We start from the raw sequence: 17,113 nt of genomic DNA on the forward strand, positions 1-17,113 counted from the left end.
GCGCAAATTCATGTGTCATTGTGTGCAGCAGTGCATAGCCTTCAGTAGCCATGGAGCGTTGGTCGAGTGAGCATTGTGCATTCACAGTGGAATGGTACTTTGAGAATAACTGATTCTGCCACTATAACGCAAAGTAGATCCAGGTGCCACTTCAGCATTGGGAGAAATTGGAAAGTGCCGACACGACAGATAATTCTGAATTGCGTAAGGAACTTGAGAATAACTACATCAGCCACAAGCAAGAAGAAAGAGTCCAGAACGTCCACGAACCATGTGAACTGCAGAAATTGTGGGGAGGGTCAGGGAAGGTTTTCTGCGCATCCTGTATTAGCCTATTCTCTTGGTAGAATCATGGCCGTGTTAGCTGCATGGCTTTTATTAGGGAGCCTGGTTGGTCTCATTGCTTGTCCTCTATTTCATGCTTCTTTTCCTGCTGAATAAAACAGTGAAGAATCTTCTGCACGTTGGTTCCTCTGGTGCTTCTACGTCTTCCTCAACGGGATCGTATTGGGGTTATGGAGGGTTTATCTCGGTTTCTTTCTGTGTTCTTAGCATTCAGATCTTCTTGTTGGTTGGGTATGATGGGTGGAATATGGGGAGGGTTAGAAATTTGGTTTCTGAAACGTTAGATTTCCTCTTTTGAGATTAGGTCCACTAATTGGTTAGGTTGGTAGAAGTTTTTGGATCTTGTGAGTTGAGGTGTCGAAGATTTGTAAGAAATCTCTTAATTAAGTGTTGAGGGTGTTGGTATGAGGACAATGAAAGAGTTTGTGTTCCGGAGAGTTGTCGATGTTATTGCACGATGGACATGTTTCGCTTCATCTCAGGCTCTGTCCGAAAGTACTAAGTACAAACTTGAAGTATGGTCTTGATGGAAGTGATGTTACCTAGTACAGTTCGAAAGTGCCAAGAACAGAAGCACGCAAGTGCACAGCTCACAGTACAGATGGTTGCTGACTAGGTCACTTCGCACTCGTTGTTCATTTGTTTAAAATCATGGAAGTAGAAAGCCAGCAACACAGGTTAAATAAACGTTATGGTCCAGCAAGTTGTTGGTTAAAGTTCTTCTAATATGTGGAAGTGTATGTGTACGAACATTTTAAAATGCTATGTGATTTCTATGGTGAAAAACAAGTATTTAAAACGTGGGGAAAACGAGTACTCAGTTTTATCTACTGATCGTATTTGGCACTGCAGTTGAAGTGCAATTCGAAAGACTTTCACTTCCAGGTCACGACTTGAAGACCGCACTCCAAGACCATACTCAGAGGATGCTCGCTTCAATTACGGTCTTGCGCCTTTCGGACACGGCCTCAGGTTGAACCTATGTTAGTGGACCCCATATGGCCCATGGCCTGTAATAAAATGGATCAGTCCCTTTGTTAGTTGGAAGAATGTTGTATCAAGTCTTTCTTGGATATTTGGTATGAAATGAACCACACTTCTTGCTTGTGGTGCCGAGTTGCATCCTGGTGCCATTGTTGTATAATTATTCATTTGATATCTAATATTATGGGTATGTGCGTCCCTAAGATTTCCTGTATTTTATCCTCCTGTCCTTTCCGTAACCAATACTTGCAGGCTTTAAATTTTATAATTTTGTCTATAGGCCATAGGCCCATGTGAACAAGGAGTCCTAATGTGGATGTAATCATTGTTGTTTTTCTTGCAGCACATTGTACAATCTGGAATTTGGCCGTATAGTAGATTCAGTACGTGGACACGAAGATGCTGTATCGTGCTTAGTGTACGGATCAAGGAGGCAGATTCTCATTTCTGGATCCTGGGACTCCACCGTGAGGGTTTGGCAGAGCAAAGACGCTAATTGGAATAGAATTAGGCCGGCATCATCACTGGCTGCAGAGTTAGATCACGATGCACATATTACGTGTCTTGCGCTCAGCAGGTATGTAATGTGACTGCCCTTCTTTAAATTGTACTTGTGTATTTTTGTCATGTGCATGTAGTTTCGTTGTAGTAATGGAGACGAAAGATGAATGTATGGAATGGATTATAGGACAAACACAAAGAAATAATGATGCAATATAAATAAAATTAACCCATGGTGCAACAGCCCATGAGGGCCAGGACCTACGTTATAATTGTTAACTAACTTTTTCATCAGAGGTAGTTGTGAAGTTACTATTTATTGATGTGAGGACCAGACTTACTTTTCAGTCATCTCATAATTCTTGTACAGCCTCACCCCCATCTGCCAAGGTGGAAGAACATCCAAGCAGTTACAGGGTGATGTGTGGTCAGCACAATGAACCCCCAGCTGTTGCTGTATGTTTTCATTACTGAGTTATGCTACTCATCCGTAGCTCCTCAATTTCCTCACGATGGTGGGTGGCCACTTGTCCCGTACTGAAATCTGGAGAAAAGTTGTTACGCTTCCCTCGGAGCCTGTGTGTGTCCCGTAGGGGGAACCAACCCAAAACATGATGCTTTAGACCGTGTTATACCCTGCTTAATTTGATAAATTTGTTAGATCATTTATAAAGAAAGAAAGAAAAAATGTATAAGGTTCAAAGGTTAAAAGTTGAAAACTAAAAGTTATGTTATGACCAAGAGGGTGGAGTTGATTGTTCCGATTTGCTAGGTAATCGAATGAACGCCTAATTATAAATGAGAAAGAAGTAGCTGTACTAACCTTTATGTATGAAACTAATGGCAGAATGTTTAAATTTTATACTTATCAATGTGCAAATATTTGTTAACTCGAAAATATATATCAGAACCTTTTTGATAATTTATCAAAGCTAACTGCACATTTTATTGTAAATTGAGAAAGATGTTGTCTTCGTAACTTGCTAGACAGGGCTTCGAGATTAAAGAAAATGGGTATAAATACGCTGAATTTTCATTGCTAAAGGAGTTGAATCTTGGTATTCGTGCCTGCGTGGGTCGCTCACACCCCGCAGGTTTTTATACTGAGTAAAGTTCATAAGGACGATCTCAGGTGGATATTTAAGAAGTTACTGTGTTTAAATCTGTAATTACCCAGTTTCTGAATCTTGCGCTCCTTTTTACCCCGATGTACACAAACTGTCTTACCCTAATAAATCGATATAAAACCTATATCCGGTGGTTCGAGTCGTTCTTTCTGCCCACCTGAGATGGTTCCAGTGAGGACCTTTGGAGTTCCCATGATGCTGACTACAGGAGCTGAGGGAAATTAACTTTTTCTGCAACTCTGTGTGTCTACAGATACAGTGTCGAGCCAATCACACTCCACAGTCGTGGGAACATAACGACTGCACAGTCATGGTGATATTATTCTGTGACTTAAACTGATCATAATCTGCCTTTGCAGCATGATGTACTATTTACAGTGCCACTGGTGCCAACCCTGTTGATATTTTTAGATGGGACTTTTCTTTTTTATACCCCAATTTTACACTCCCGTATTTTACATTTTTCAGCTTGGCCTCTGAATAATAAATGTATATATTGTCTGTTACACTGTATATTTCAGAAATATGTGAAGAGTATACAGTGGCAAAGATTGAAATCTGTACAGTGTGTTCAAATGAGAACTCCGGTGTTTCAAATACAACTGTGTTATTTTTGTTGTAACATACAATGGTGCTTTGAGCATAATCGTGAAGCAACAATAAGCAAGTTTTACTTCACACATTCCCCACCAGATGGCTAAGCTGTTCATACAAGCTGTTGACCCGATTCCCAGGGAAATGGATAGTCTGAGCAGGTCCCATTCCTTGACCACCGGCAAGTCACGATTTAACACAAATGGATTTCTTCTTTTGGGGCTACGTAAAAGAGATTCTGTGTCAAGAAACAATCCAATCACTTGACCACCTGCACCAAATAATAACCACAACCATAGACATTTCTATAGATATGCTCTCACAAGTGTGGACCAAAGTGGAGTATCGGCTTGATGTATGTATGGCTGTAAATGGTTCACACATTGAATTACACTAAAGGTAATGAAACTTTGAACATTGTGCTTCCATCTAATACATTACATACACGAATGATTCACAATGTATTCAAATAACTTGAATTCAAAACCCTCAAGTTCTTTTTCCGACATCCTGTATATATAAGGTTAATGTGGATCAGTAATATGTTATAAGAGTATAGATTGCAGATAGCAGCATTAAAAAAAAGTTTTATTCATGCAATTATCACATAGCTGTATACACCAGTAACAGATTAATTAGCTCTTTGTGGATTTGGGTGACTTTATTATTTCTTGCACGTTATGTTCATTGAAGGGTTATTGTTAGTTTTAAACAATGTATCCCAGAATGATTGCTTAATTTTAATAAATGATAAGGTATGTGATATTTGGTAATTACATTTTAATAATGAATTGAAACAAAGCTTCTTGTTGTAGGGACGATAATCAGCTAGTGTCAGGAACTCAAGATGGCGACATGTTTCTGTGGTGCATGGACACACACAGGCTCATTCAGCAGCTGCCAGGTAAGAACATAAAAGTCCTTTGAAAACATCATAGTGCTAATTTTCATGCAGTTAATTATCAAAGAAAAATGTACTTTTTTTGGGGGAGGGGGATTCAATGTGATATTGTGCATACAGTATATAGAATAGAAAAATGTCATATTTATAATTTCTTTCAGCTGGTGTAAATTATATATTTTTATAAAAAGTAAAGTGCTCCCCTGTGTTTTGCATCATGCCATGAAGGCGTATAGAGGGTGAGGAGTGAGGGCCACACACTTTCTTGATCATGACCGAAGATGGGGTGATGTGATCAGCATCATGCCCCTGGCTGCCTTTACCCTCCAGAGTTTCCTCCAGGTACCCACTTTATAGGATGCTGGGTGGGTGCCGGAGCCACATGAACAGGTGGAAAAAATCCTGGTTCTCCACCGCCATGGATTGAACCCGGGTCTCTCGCATGGTAGTCAGATGCCTTAATGACTGAGCTACCGGGGCTAAAGTTTCAATTTTATTCTTGCTGGGCCACCTCTACCCTGAATGGTGTGGATGAAGGGTGTTGGGAGCCTTAGTCGGTTGAACGCTACTCACCCCTTGCTCGATGATCTGGCCCTCGGCATCTGGCATCGTCGATAGTTGGACAGAGACGGGTACTCTGGAGATGCCGGAGAGACTGCTGGCCTAGACGTTGACGGCGATATGAGACGGCAGGAAATTCAGCGGCTTTATCGTAGGAGCGTTAGTTTACCGGACACGGGCTGCTTCTTGGCTTCTGGCCCTCTGTAGTCCTGACCGCTGCAATCGTAATGTACGCTTCTTTCCGGCTCATGATGTTGCTATCTCTCGGAGTGGTCGCGTTGATCATGTTGTAGATGATGTGGTATCGATTTACCATCTCCAGGGTTTTTTATACTTCAGAATTTATTCGTGACATGGTGGTCTTTGCACCTCCAGCTGTTCACCTGGGGTATCCCTTGGTGCTGGTGGAAAGTTACAGTGGAGGTGCACTCACCGCTGGTAAGGGTCGTTGCCTTGCTGACTGTGCAGAGCTGAGTGGAAAATTCTTGTTGCTTGGCTCTGCATCTGCGTTCAACAGGCGAACTTCAGAGCAATGTTTTAACAAAATGGATATTTCGATTTTTATGCTCCCAATTCCTTCATCCATATATTATTATTCACTATATATTTACAAACAGTTGGCTCCCATTTAGCCGTATGGTTAGCTGTCTCGCCATGTGGTCCCAGGTTTGATTCCCAGTGAGAGCTCAAAAAATCTGTTTTGATCCAGCATCACAAGGACAATTGCGCTTTGTCTCAAAAGCCAGAAAACAATAGCGATGGTACTCGATGTGCTGATCATGCATCATCCAACGTGAGGCCTTGGCTCTGAAAGGACTATTGTGCCTTGGGGTATAGTTTAGAGTTATGTATAATGGATAATGTTTCACAAACATCTTGTTTGCCTCATAAGGCTTGATTTTATGATGCAAGCGAGAAGTTTGTAAAATGTTACTTGTTATGGAGAGATTAAAACAATTATAAATTGTTCAAAATATTGATTAAAATTATTAACTGAGTAGTCCACTCCAATTATAAGTATCAGTTTACCAGAATTTTGCTTTAAAGTATTTTTTAAAAATATGTTGGAATATAAGAATACCTGTTACATAATCACAAAATACAGTTTTTCTTCCACATAATATTGATATTAAATCAATGGAAACCTTCAAATTAACTTGCAAGATAATATTAAGATGTTTAAGTCCACTTTATGCACAGACTAATCGGGACAGAACCTACAGTGGTATTGAATGTGGGACTCTTCGATTACAGGGTGATGATGTTACCATTACACCATCGGGAAAGCCTTCAAGGTCCTTGTTGGGAAACATGATGGTAAAGTCTAGTTAAACTTCAATTCGACAGTTTTCGGTGAGATGAATAAGCTTAAAATGTGGATAAAATATAAAATCGAGGAAAATGTTATGATGCATTGCTTCATTGGGGCCATGAAATTGAATGTATAATGCGAGAAAGTGATATCTGGGAATTCAATTCAGTATCTACCATATTCAAGAAGTTAAGGAACAAAAGGAATCTATAATAACCTTTTTTTTTCATTTTCAGGGCACGAAAGCACAGTTAATGGAGTAAGTTTCAATCCCGATGGGCAGAAGTTGGTTTCTTGTGGGGATGACCAAAAATTCAAGGTTCTTGATCTGACAACAGGAATGCAGGTGTACTGCAAAGGGGTTGGAGAAGAGCTTAGGTAAGGATGGTTAACAATAAAATGAACATTAGGATTTCTTCATAGTTGGTTTCTAAGCAGAAAGAAAAAGTGAAATCAGAAGTCCAAAACCGTGAAGAGTAAAGGCTCGAATGCAAAGACTTGGTTCTTTTTTATGCTGAAAAAAACAAGATAAAAAAAATCCTTTCAAGACTTGCTGGATTCTCTGTTAGAGTATGCAATAATAATGGTTTTTGCAGTAGAATTTATGATGCCAAAATTTTGTACTTGTTATTACCAGACTTCATATTTGTGATGCATAAAAATACTTTTTTTTTATACTAAAATGAACTATATTTTGTTTGCCAACTTTATACATAAAATGATATTTTTGTGTTGTTTTGTGAATAAGATCCCAAAAAAACATTGTTGAAATGTTACTGGTCAAAATTGTATGTGGTTGTGTTTCGTTATGCATATTGTCACAAAAAAACTTTAAACCTAATTAGTGTAAAAATTTATGTTGAACGTTCTTTTTACAGATGTCTTTCATGGGATGGTTTTACCCTACTCTTGGGTGGAAGTCAAGGCAATTTGTTCATTTGGGATCTTGTCCATGTGAAATTATTGAAAACAATTGCAGCTCACAGTGGTAAGATACTAGAATTTATTTATGCATGGGGACCTGTATTTTCCTTTTTACATAGCTTTTGTGTATCACTAAGTTATTCCGGACAAGGATACATGATGAAAAGAATTGTATTGTATTGTTGGAGGTGGGTTGGGGGCAAATATAAGCACAGCCATGTTCAGGCAGATATTACATGTTGGCCTATCCCCTGTATTTAGGTGAGTTTTTTTTTTCTCTTTCAGAATGTACAGTATAAACAACACATGTGTGCCTTATTTGGTTTTTAAACTTAATATACCAAATTATGAAGTTTTTAGCTTAGCATGTAAAGATTTTGTTTCCTCTGGCCTATTGAAAGGTTTGCTCACACAGTTGAAACTATACTGGTCAAAATTCTAAGTGGTTTTGTGTCATTGTGTATATTCTCATGAAAAACTTCAAAACCTAATGTGCTATATATAATTAGTGTAAAAAGTGATCTGTATGATTCTTTTTACATTCTTTTGATGGTGACATGCTTAGTTTCCAGTTTCTCTTCAGCGACAACAGGGCATTCAGTTGTCATTTCTTTTCCCAATACTACGGTTGCCTGAGCTGTCTCAGAAATACGAGGGGCGTCCAAGACAAATTTAGAAACTCACACAAAGCGACCATGCTGACAGATCAATCATTATTTTTCTGTAGTTTACGGTTATTACATGGGATTCTCATATAAAATTGCCAAAATTTTTAGAAGATTTAATTTCAAAATTGTTTTTAGATCACCAAGAAGTTTGGAATGTACATTTAATGAATTCAAAATGAGAAACTTTCTACCAGATGTGGAAACCACTGGTTATATAATATAAGTTGTTCATGTTCAAAGGATTATGTAGGACAAACAGCAAGGAAAATGGCAATAAGATGGCACGAACACGATTTGGACATTATAAATCTAAACCCAAGAACAGGTTTGTCAGCTCACATCATCGAAGAAAAGCATTTGATTAAAAAGAGAAGCGTTTTAAAAAGATTGACGGGAAACATAGAGTTGAATGTCTGGGAAGCTTCGTTCATTGCAGAAGAACACTGGAATAAATTAAATAATGAAAATGGTAACGTAGATCCAGTATGGAGTTTTCTTTTTCACAAATGGAGTAAGCCACCATCTTTAAAATTTAATGTAACAGAAAACATCAAGAGACTTGGTGAAAACAATGATGAATTTGAATTACCTGATGATATTTGGGATTCATAATTTTAAATAAAAAATAATGTGATCGAAATTTTTTTATCTGAAATAAAAATAAAACAGACTGCTTCTTTTCACAGTTAAGTTGCTATATTACAACAATGTAACATTGACAACATCCATTATATAACGGATTTTTGTTGTTTAAAAAATTGCTAACCATTGTTATAACTATCTTAGTCAAAATGAAAATAAATGTCTGATGAAGGGAGCGTGTGTTCTCCTGAAACGTCACAACGAAAAACTGTTTTCTTTTGCTTGTAATAACCGTAAACTACAGGAAAATAATTCTACAATGCAAGCAATACGTATATACAAGAAAAACTATCAGATCAATTATGTTGTGCTAATGTAATGTTAACACCTTTACACATTCAGTCAATTTTTTACATGCTGCTATCTCTTTCCAGGTAATTGCTGCTGGGACCATTGAAAGTTACCCTTGCAACTAAATTATGGCTGAACAGCAATTGAAGTATCGTGTGGTGATAAGAGTTTTTGATGCTTCCACCTAAGGCCATCCACACCCGTTTGGTCAAGGTATACAAAGACACTTCCCTTCCCTTGCCACCGTTTACAACTGGGTTAACGAGTTCAAGGGAGGAATATAATCCATTCAAGATGAACCAGCTCTATCACCCCTTGATACTTCAATTGCTGTTCAGCCATAATTGAGTCGCAAGGGTAACTTTCAATGGTCCCAGCAATTACCTGGAAAGATATAGCACCATGTAAAAAATTGAGTACTTTAGCACAATATGATCTACATGCGGAGATTGGTAATTAATAGAGGCACATATTTTTGGTAAATAAAAGAGCAAAATTTCGGTACAAAAACAGTCAATTTCGGGTTCAAAAGCAGTAAATGAAATGAAATTTCGCTATTATAGCGGTGAAAAAGCACAATATAAAATGACATTTTGGTTTTAAAGGATGTGAATATAATCCCAAATTTGATTTAAAAATTGCACTATTACACAAAAGAAACGTAACCCTTCTAATAGCACATTAAATCGTTGCCAGAATATTAAGTTTATTCCTGTACAAAGGGGTCCATTTTTGCTTCTCAAATATTTACAGCAGAATTAATCGATTTTCCGTGAATTGCATCACTCACAGGATACTTCAGACTTCAGAAAGTGGCACGTTGGTATATAAATGGTAAATTTCGTGTTTAACCGTGTATTTCGCATTTTGCAGTTCATTTCATATCATTTTGTGACAAAACAGGGTAGGAAAATGCACCTCACACCTTTCAGAAACATGAAAAATTAACATTAGAATGTGTTATTTAACATTTCGTGTTTTCGTCAAAAACGAAATATGCATGACTAGTAATTTACTCTGATAAGCTTACTTTTCATTTTTCCGCGTAAATTTTTTTCTCGCGATCGATTTCGCCACCCGTCTGATGGCTTCGTCAGCTTCACAGCAAAACGGTACACACCTGACCTGCTTTGTGTGAGTTTCTAAATTCATCGTGGATGCCCCTCGTATGTGTGTGAGCTAATCTGATTTCCCCGAAAGGTCACATAGGTGACATGTACACCACAGAAAGTCAAATTCTTATGTGCAAGTTTTCACATGGAATCATTGAATTCCATTGTAAAGCATATCATTTCAAATAGACATGAAGAACTTAATTTCTCAAAACAGGTGTTTCTTTTGTAATATACGACAGCAGCTTTCCTGCAAGGAAATATATGCCAGCCTCCAAGGCGAGTGGTTAGCACAGCATGTTGCGATGCCAGGCATTCCGGGTTTGAATTCCGGCCTGGGCACAGGTGTTCTTTGTGCATCTCCTTTCTTATATTTCATAAAACAAAAAGTGAGTGTCGAAAGCATAGAAGATTTTGGAGGGTTCCTTCTTGCCATATTTCACAGTAAATTTGATTTATTTTTTGTTGCTTTTTTTTCATACATTTTTATTTATACATTTGGGTCAAAATGATTGGATATCAAATTTTTCAGGTCCCTATTTATAACAAATTATAAGTGTCAATATTTTTCTTTCAATGTTGGTAATGTTGGTGCAGTAAAAATATTTGGTTGAAATATATTTCCCACGTGTAGCTTTATATACGAGGCATGTCAGGAAAGAAAGGTTACAACGACTAGTATTTATTTACAACACATCCACTACAGATTATTTAGTGTTACATGAGTTATTTCTCCACATAATGTCTGGCATTGTCGAAACACTTGTTAAGTCTAGGTACTAGCTTCTGTATTCCACAGTCGTAGAATTCTGCCGCCTGCTGCTGGAATCACATTTCAACTTCGTTCTTGACATCTTCATTGTCCTGGAAGTGTTGACCTGGAAGATATTTCTTAAGGTGAAGAAACAAGTGGAAGTCGCTGGGTGCAAGGTCTGGGATTTATGGCAGATGGTCCAAAGTTGTAGGGTTTAATTAATGCAAGTGTATCCCCAACCAGCCATTCACCAAAACTTCCCACTTGAATCCTTTTGAGAAGTTCATCCGTGATCACAGACGGCCTACCTCTCTTGTGTTTGTCAAGAACGTTGGTCCTGCCTGCAGCAAATTCACGGCACCACTTCGTTACATGTTGGCAACTCATAAAGTTTCCATACACGGGAATAATTTCTTTGTGGATATCCGCTGGGCACTCTCCTTTCGCATGAAGAAAACGTATGACGGAGCGCACTTCACATTTGGTGAGATTCTGAACCGGCACAGCCATTGTTAGTACGTGTTACTTGAACTAGACTCCAGGTAACAATGACGAATGACTGAGACGAAAACATCACCTTTCGGCCTATACGGGCTGTAACCTTTCTTTACAGACACACCTCATACATGTGAATAAGGAAAGCATTTCAAAAATAGTGTAAATTGGAAATGTATGATTTTACTTATTAATTCGTGTGCTGGATAATAATGGTGTGTCAGTTGTTTAGATAATGATGTGTTGTTTTAAGTCCACTTTGTGCACATACAGGTTAATCAGGACTGGACCTATAGATTAAAGTGAAATCAGAACCACTGTACAATGTACCCTCCACCAGGTGACGATGTTACCACTATGCCATCGGGAGGCCCCAGGTACTTTTTACGATTGAGCCTATACTAATGTCGATCAATCTGTATTAACTGCTGTCAGGATTGCTCACACGCTCTGCATCATTACCACCTGACGCTTGAGCAGTGTTTAGTTATCCTTGGAATTATAAACACATGCAGAGAAGGGCACTAGGACGTCGTTTCTCAACCTGTGGGGCACAACCCACTGCTGGGTCCCAAGGGGACGTTTGGTGGGTTCCGAAGTCTGGCTTTAAAATTTATTTACTTTGTCTTAAAAATCTATTACATTTAAATTACTAAGATAATTGTTTTAACAATTTAAATTCAACTCGTGTTGTATGCAGTAATAAGAATATGTAACAATGAAAATAACTCTTTATAAAGTCAAAATTCTTGTCAATTTTGTCCCTACTTTGTTTCACCATTTAATTGGTCAGTGTTTTTATTTTATATAAATGAATGGATTTATTAATTCGTAACAGTCGGTGTTTTCATTTATGTTAATAATTTTACACTTAACAGCTTTCCACTGTTGACAGTAATGCTGGCATTCCTAAGAAGAAAATCTCTTCGCATCATCTTTGTCAAAAGTACCATATTGGCCCGAATATAAGCCGTGCCCTAAAATTTGAAGGAGTGGAAAGAAAAGAAAAAAAGATGATTCCCGAATATAAGCCGAGGGAAGAAAAGAAAATTGGTCCCCTGAAAGATCTTCTCGTTGAAAGTGCATTTTTCAGTTTTGGCTCAGCATCAAACCAACGTCGCACATTAGATTCTTCAAGGCCATATTTCCTTCTGGCCTCTCTGTTGCTTGTGCCTTTAGCGTAAGAAACAACTTGCATCATAACTACGCGTTATTCCCAGGCTTGATGATGCTTTATTCTTCATATTGGCGACAAATCTGTAGATGCACTTCAGAAGAACGAATACAGTCTTAATAAAATCAAAGAGTATGTTATCAAGAATGTCGACAGTTTTTACAATGCCCAGTTAGAAACAACAATGCTATTGTTGGATAACATTATGATATCTACAATGCTAATGTTGCATTACCATTATTTCAAATGAGAAATCATCACATTTTTAACAGCATGCGATTTGACGAAATGTCGTAATTTTTTTAAGGTCGCGAATATAAGATGCATCCTAATTTTTCACAATTGAAATTTGGATAAAATGTGCGGCTTACATTCGGGCCAATACGGTATTTTTTTTATTATTTTTCAATATGAAATGGCCATGGTTACATACAAAGATCTAATACTCTGATCAGTATTAGTAATATCTTTATACAATCTCAAAATAAACTCTTTTGGCATTCTGCTAATGTTACTTTTTTATATTTATTTATTATTGTTTTTATTTATTTAGGCCCTATAACATCAATATCAGTACCAGAAGATGGTAAACTTGTAGTCACTGGAGGAGAAGATCGCAAGGTTATCATATGGAAGCCAGGAGAGTAAAGTCTTTTCAGTGAAAACAATAATTCCATTATGCAATTTATCAACTTAGCTGTGATATGATGAAACTTTGTGCATTGTCTTCAATTGCATGTATTTTTTTTTCTTTCTGTGTTTTGGTTGATAATCAATTGAGAATGCATATAGTTTTTGAGGTAAGTGTTTTGTTACCAGATAAGTCTCCAGTTGCAATTGTATGGAAATGTATTTTGTATTGTATTTTGTTGAAAATGGTTTACTTTTCTGTTGTTTTTTTACCAGAGGGTCATTTTATCACCATTCATTTACTTGGGAAACTAAATCTGTTTGGAAAAAAAGATCTACCTTTGTGAAGCAAAATAAGTTTGTTGAATTTTTCATAGTCTAAATGAACATAGTATGTTTGTGCGTATGTGTGTGTGCATGGGTGTGTGCATGTATGTATGTGTGTGTGTGTACACACACACTATATTCCCTTTGTTATCAACATTTGGTGATATGCAATACACAGTATTACATATATTGATGATGCATTTGTGATCGCTAAGTAGCTTTAAGTCATTTTTTATGAGAGTTAAGTTTTTATCCTGTTTGTGAAAGAGGTTCATTGATTATAAAAAGATGTTTTGCACAAATCTGATTTACATATTTTTTTTATATTTACTGTATATAATAAGAATCTACATTAAAAAAAATCTTCATCATGTTAGCCACCAAGAGTGTGTTACAATGTGCAACAGTGTTAGATGTTGTGCAACTAGGCAACCTGTTATGGAGAACATAGATTTTGTGATGGAATATAGTAAAAATAAAAGAAATATTGTTAGGGAATCAGTAAATGCATATTGTAATTCATTATTTTACTTTATATTTATGGCATGTATTATTTCTTCATAATAAAAACTCTGAATGAAACTTATTTATTTATTAAAGAGCATGGTTTGGAAATGTGAATTGGCCATTTTGTTCTTCGGACATAAATCCAGCCAAGGAACTTTCCTTGATTGACCTACATTTCTTTGTTTCCCTTGAATTTATCCATTTCTAAATCTAGAAATGTGATAGAAATATAAAATATATAACCGCCTGACATGACATAAAAGGAAGACATGTATGTTTACTCGCAACTTCCATAATACAGATTTCTGGTTGTCAATTCCATTAAATTTCAAATGAGCCTAGAATTAGATGTAGAGCTTCATCTGTTCTGAAATTACCTGTGTTTTTTGTTACACCTGTTAAAAGAAACTAAGATGTTCCATGTTCAAAATATTGTACCCCTCCCCGAGGTTTGTACATGGGCACACACTATTAATGCATGCCAACCTCCGTGATGGAGTGGTAGGGGTCCTTGGTTTGAATCTCAGTTAGGGCATGGCTGTCCTTTCATCAAATTCATCATATTAATATTATCACTCATTATTATCTTCATGATTAGCCAAAAGTGGGGGAAAAGTGATGTAAAATAAATGAAATCAATGAAACAAGCTATTAATACAATACAATTACCAATCAGTCACATTTTTCCAAGTAATATCTCTTAGGCATGCATATTTCGTTTTGGCGAAAAAACTAAATGTGAAATGATACATTGTAATGTTAATTTTTCATGTTTCTGAAAGGTGGGAGGTGCATTTTCCTACCCTGTTTTGTCACGAAATAATGCGAAATGAACTGCAAAATGCGAAATACACTCCTAAACACGAAATTTAGAGTTTATTTACCACCACTTCACTTTCTGAAGTCAGAATTATCCTGTTAGTTATGCAATTCACGGAAAATTGATTAATTCTTCTGTAAATGTGTGAGAAGCAAAAATGGACCCCTTCATGCATGAATAAACTTAATATTCTGGTGATGACATAAATGTGTTATTAGAAGGGATTTGTTTATTTTGTGTAGTAAGTGCAGTTTTTAAATTTTAGGTATATTCACAATTTTAGAACCAAAATGTAATTTTATATATTGCTTTTTCACCGCTATAACAGTAAAATTTTATTTTATTTACCGCTTTTGAACCTGAAATAGTTTTGCTTTTCTATTTACCAAAAGTATGTGCCTCTACTTATAATAGGCGGCCCCTGTGGCACAGTGGTTAGCACATCGCGCTATGATGCCAGGGGTCCCGGGTTCGAATCCTGGCCTGGACATGGATATTTGTGAGTGTCCATTCATCAATTTCATCATATCATCACGCATCCCCATCTTCGTAAATTAGCCAGAAGTGGCACAAAAGGCGAAGTAAAAAAATCAAATCACAATCACAAATCTACTTATAATATTTGTTATGAATATTTTTTTTGCAAGCATTGTCATAACACTTATGTTTCATAAATACTAGAAGAAGGTCCATTGTAAGTTACTATTCTGGACCACCTGACCTTCTACCATATATGCCTATGCTCCATTTTCGCTAATGTTGCAGATCTGGAACATCCCAAAACATATTTTTAAAATCATATTAGGATGGTAACTTTTTCTGAATTTTGTGTTGTTAACATCAGTGAAGTCTTATTCTTCATTATTTTGCTTCAAACGGTACAAAATGTGTTCATGTGCTGGTATTATTACACTACAAAAAGTAGTATTTTTTTCTGTTGATCTCATGCTTTCATTTTTTTTTACCCGGCAACACTGTCATATTTCAAACTGTTCTCCATTTCATTGTGTTCATCACATATCCTGCTAGAAACTACACTGCAAGGAATTCACCGCTGATTTGATTTGTTGCAGTTATTTTGATATATTTATTAGTGTACCATGTGTGCAACGTCAGCGTAACAGGCTTTAGAAAAATCAGTTAAACTTTCTATCTAGGAATCTGTCCTAACACATTCATGCTGCGTTTCTGATAGAAGTAAGTATGATACACAAAGACTATGTATTGTGGAAGGGTGATCACATTTGATGAAGCAATAGCTGACCTCCATGATGGAGTGGTTAGCACAACATGATACGATTCCAGGAGTCTTGGTTCGAATTCTGTCCTGGGCATGTGTGTTCTTTGCGAGTGTCTCTTCATCAATTTGTTCATATTGTCACTCATTCTCATCTTTACTATTAGCCAAAAGTGGCAGAAAAGCAAAGTAAAAAAGAAAAAATCACTCCAGCATTACATATGCTTGCATATTCATCAGATGTGGAAGAAAACGTTACTCCAGAGGCAGCAGAAGTTTACAGATAAAGAAGAAAGCCGATGACAGTGACATGATCGCAGCTGACAACTTCCCCTTTGACACAGTAGGGGAAAGATTAATTGATTTGCTTTATTTTACTTTGGTTTTTGTGCCACTTTCGGCTAATTTGCGAAGATGGGGATGAGTGACGATATGATGAAATTGATGAATAGACACTTACAAACATCCATGCCCAGTCCGGGATTTGAACCCAGGGCCTCTGACGTCATAGCGCGATGTGCTAATCACTCTGCCACGGGGCAATCTGTAACAGTGGATGATGATCAGCAGTCATTTGACAACAATAAATAGCCAATTTTTGAAGATGACACAGTCAACATCAAGGAAAACTTCCTATTACTAACAATTTGACATACAGTAGCAAGAGAATTTGTTTGTGCCACAATTTTGTCAGATTGAAATTTGTTACTGGATGACCAAGTCGAATGATTTCTTTGCCAGGAGACGTTGGGCACTTTTAGAAGAAACTTGATGATTGTAAGAGGCGAAGACATTGCAACATATGGTCTGTTCAGGAAAGTTATGTCAGGTTTACCTCGCAAGGCGGGAAAGAAAAGCAAGTTAGAGCTGAAGTTAAAGAATTAGTTCATACATTAATCAACAGCCCCCATTTTATTATTATTGTTTGTGGAAAGGTCATTACAATGATCTCCAGGTCATTTTCCCCAGACTTGATTTAGGCCAATTTAATGAAAAGAGTAATGCTACTGTGAAAAATGTGAATTATATGAATTTTCCTAAGTCAGAATAATGTAAATTTTTATAGTTAAAAGTATATACTATATGTTGCTCTGAAAATTTGACCTGTTTTACTACAATAATTCTTATTTATTATACATTAATTTAGATATAATAGTAATGAAACACCAATGACAAAAACGTAAGTCTGACAACTTCAAATTTTACG

At 36.8% G+C, this 17,113-nt stretch overlaps 1 protein-coding gene across 1 annotated transcript in view; it reads left to right on the plus strand.

Annotated features, from left to right (window-relative positions):
- LOC146001476 (protein FAN-like) overlaps nt 1–13,918 on the plus strand; it is a 65,528-nt gene extending 51,610 nt beyond the window's left edge. The window contains exons 14-18 of the mRNA XM_083138839.1: nt 1,673–1,906; nt 4,367–4,455; nt 6,562–6,703; nt 7,204–7,313; nt 12,939–13,918. Of these exons, the coding sequence (XP_082994965.1) occupies nt 1,673–1,906; nt 4,367–4,455; nt 6,562–6,703; nt 7,204–7,313; nt 12,939–13,033 (670 nt within the window). The 3' untranslated portion in view covers nt 13,034–13,918. The remainder of the gene's footprint in view (nt 1–1,672; nt 1,907–4,366; nt 4,456–6,561; nt 6,704–7,203; nt 7,314–12,938) is intronic.
- The last annotated feature ends 3,195 nt before the right edge of the window (nt 13,919–17,113 follow it).

The sequence above is a fragment of the Lepisma saccharinum genome, chromosome 17 (genome assembly GCF_977018435.1).
Source record: "Lepisma saccharinum chromosome 17, izLepSacc3.1, whole genome shotgun sequence".
Lineage (NCBI taxonomy): Eukaryota > Metazoa > Arthropoda > Insecta > Zygentoma > Lepismatidae > Lepisma > Lepisma saccharinum.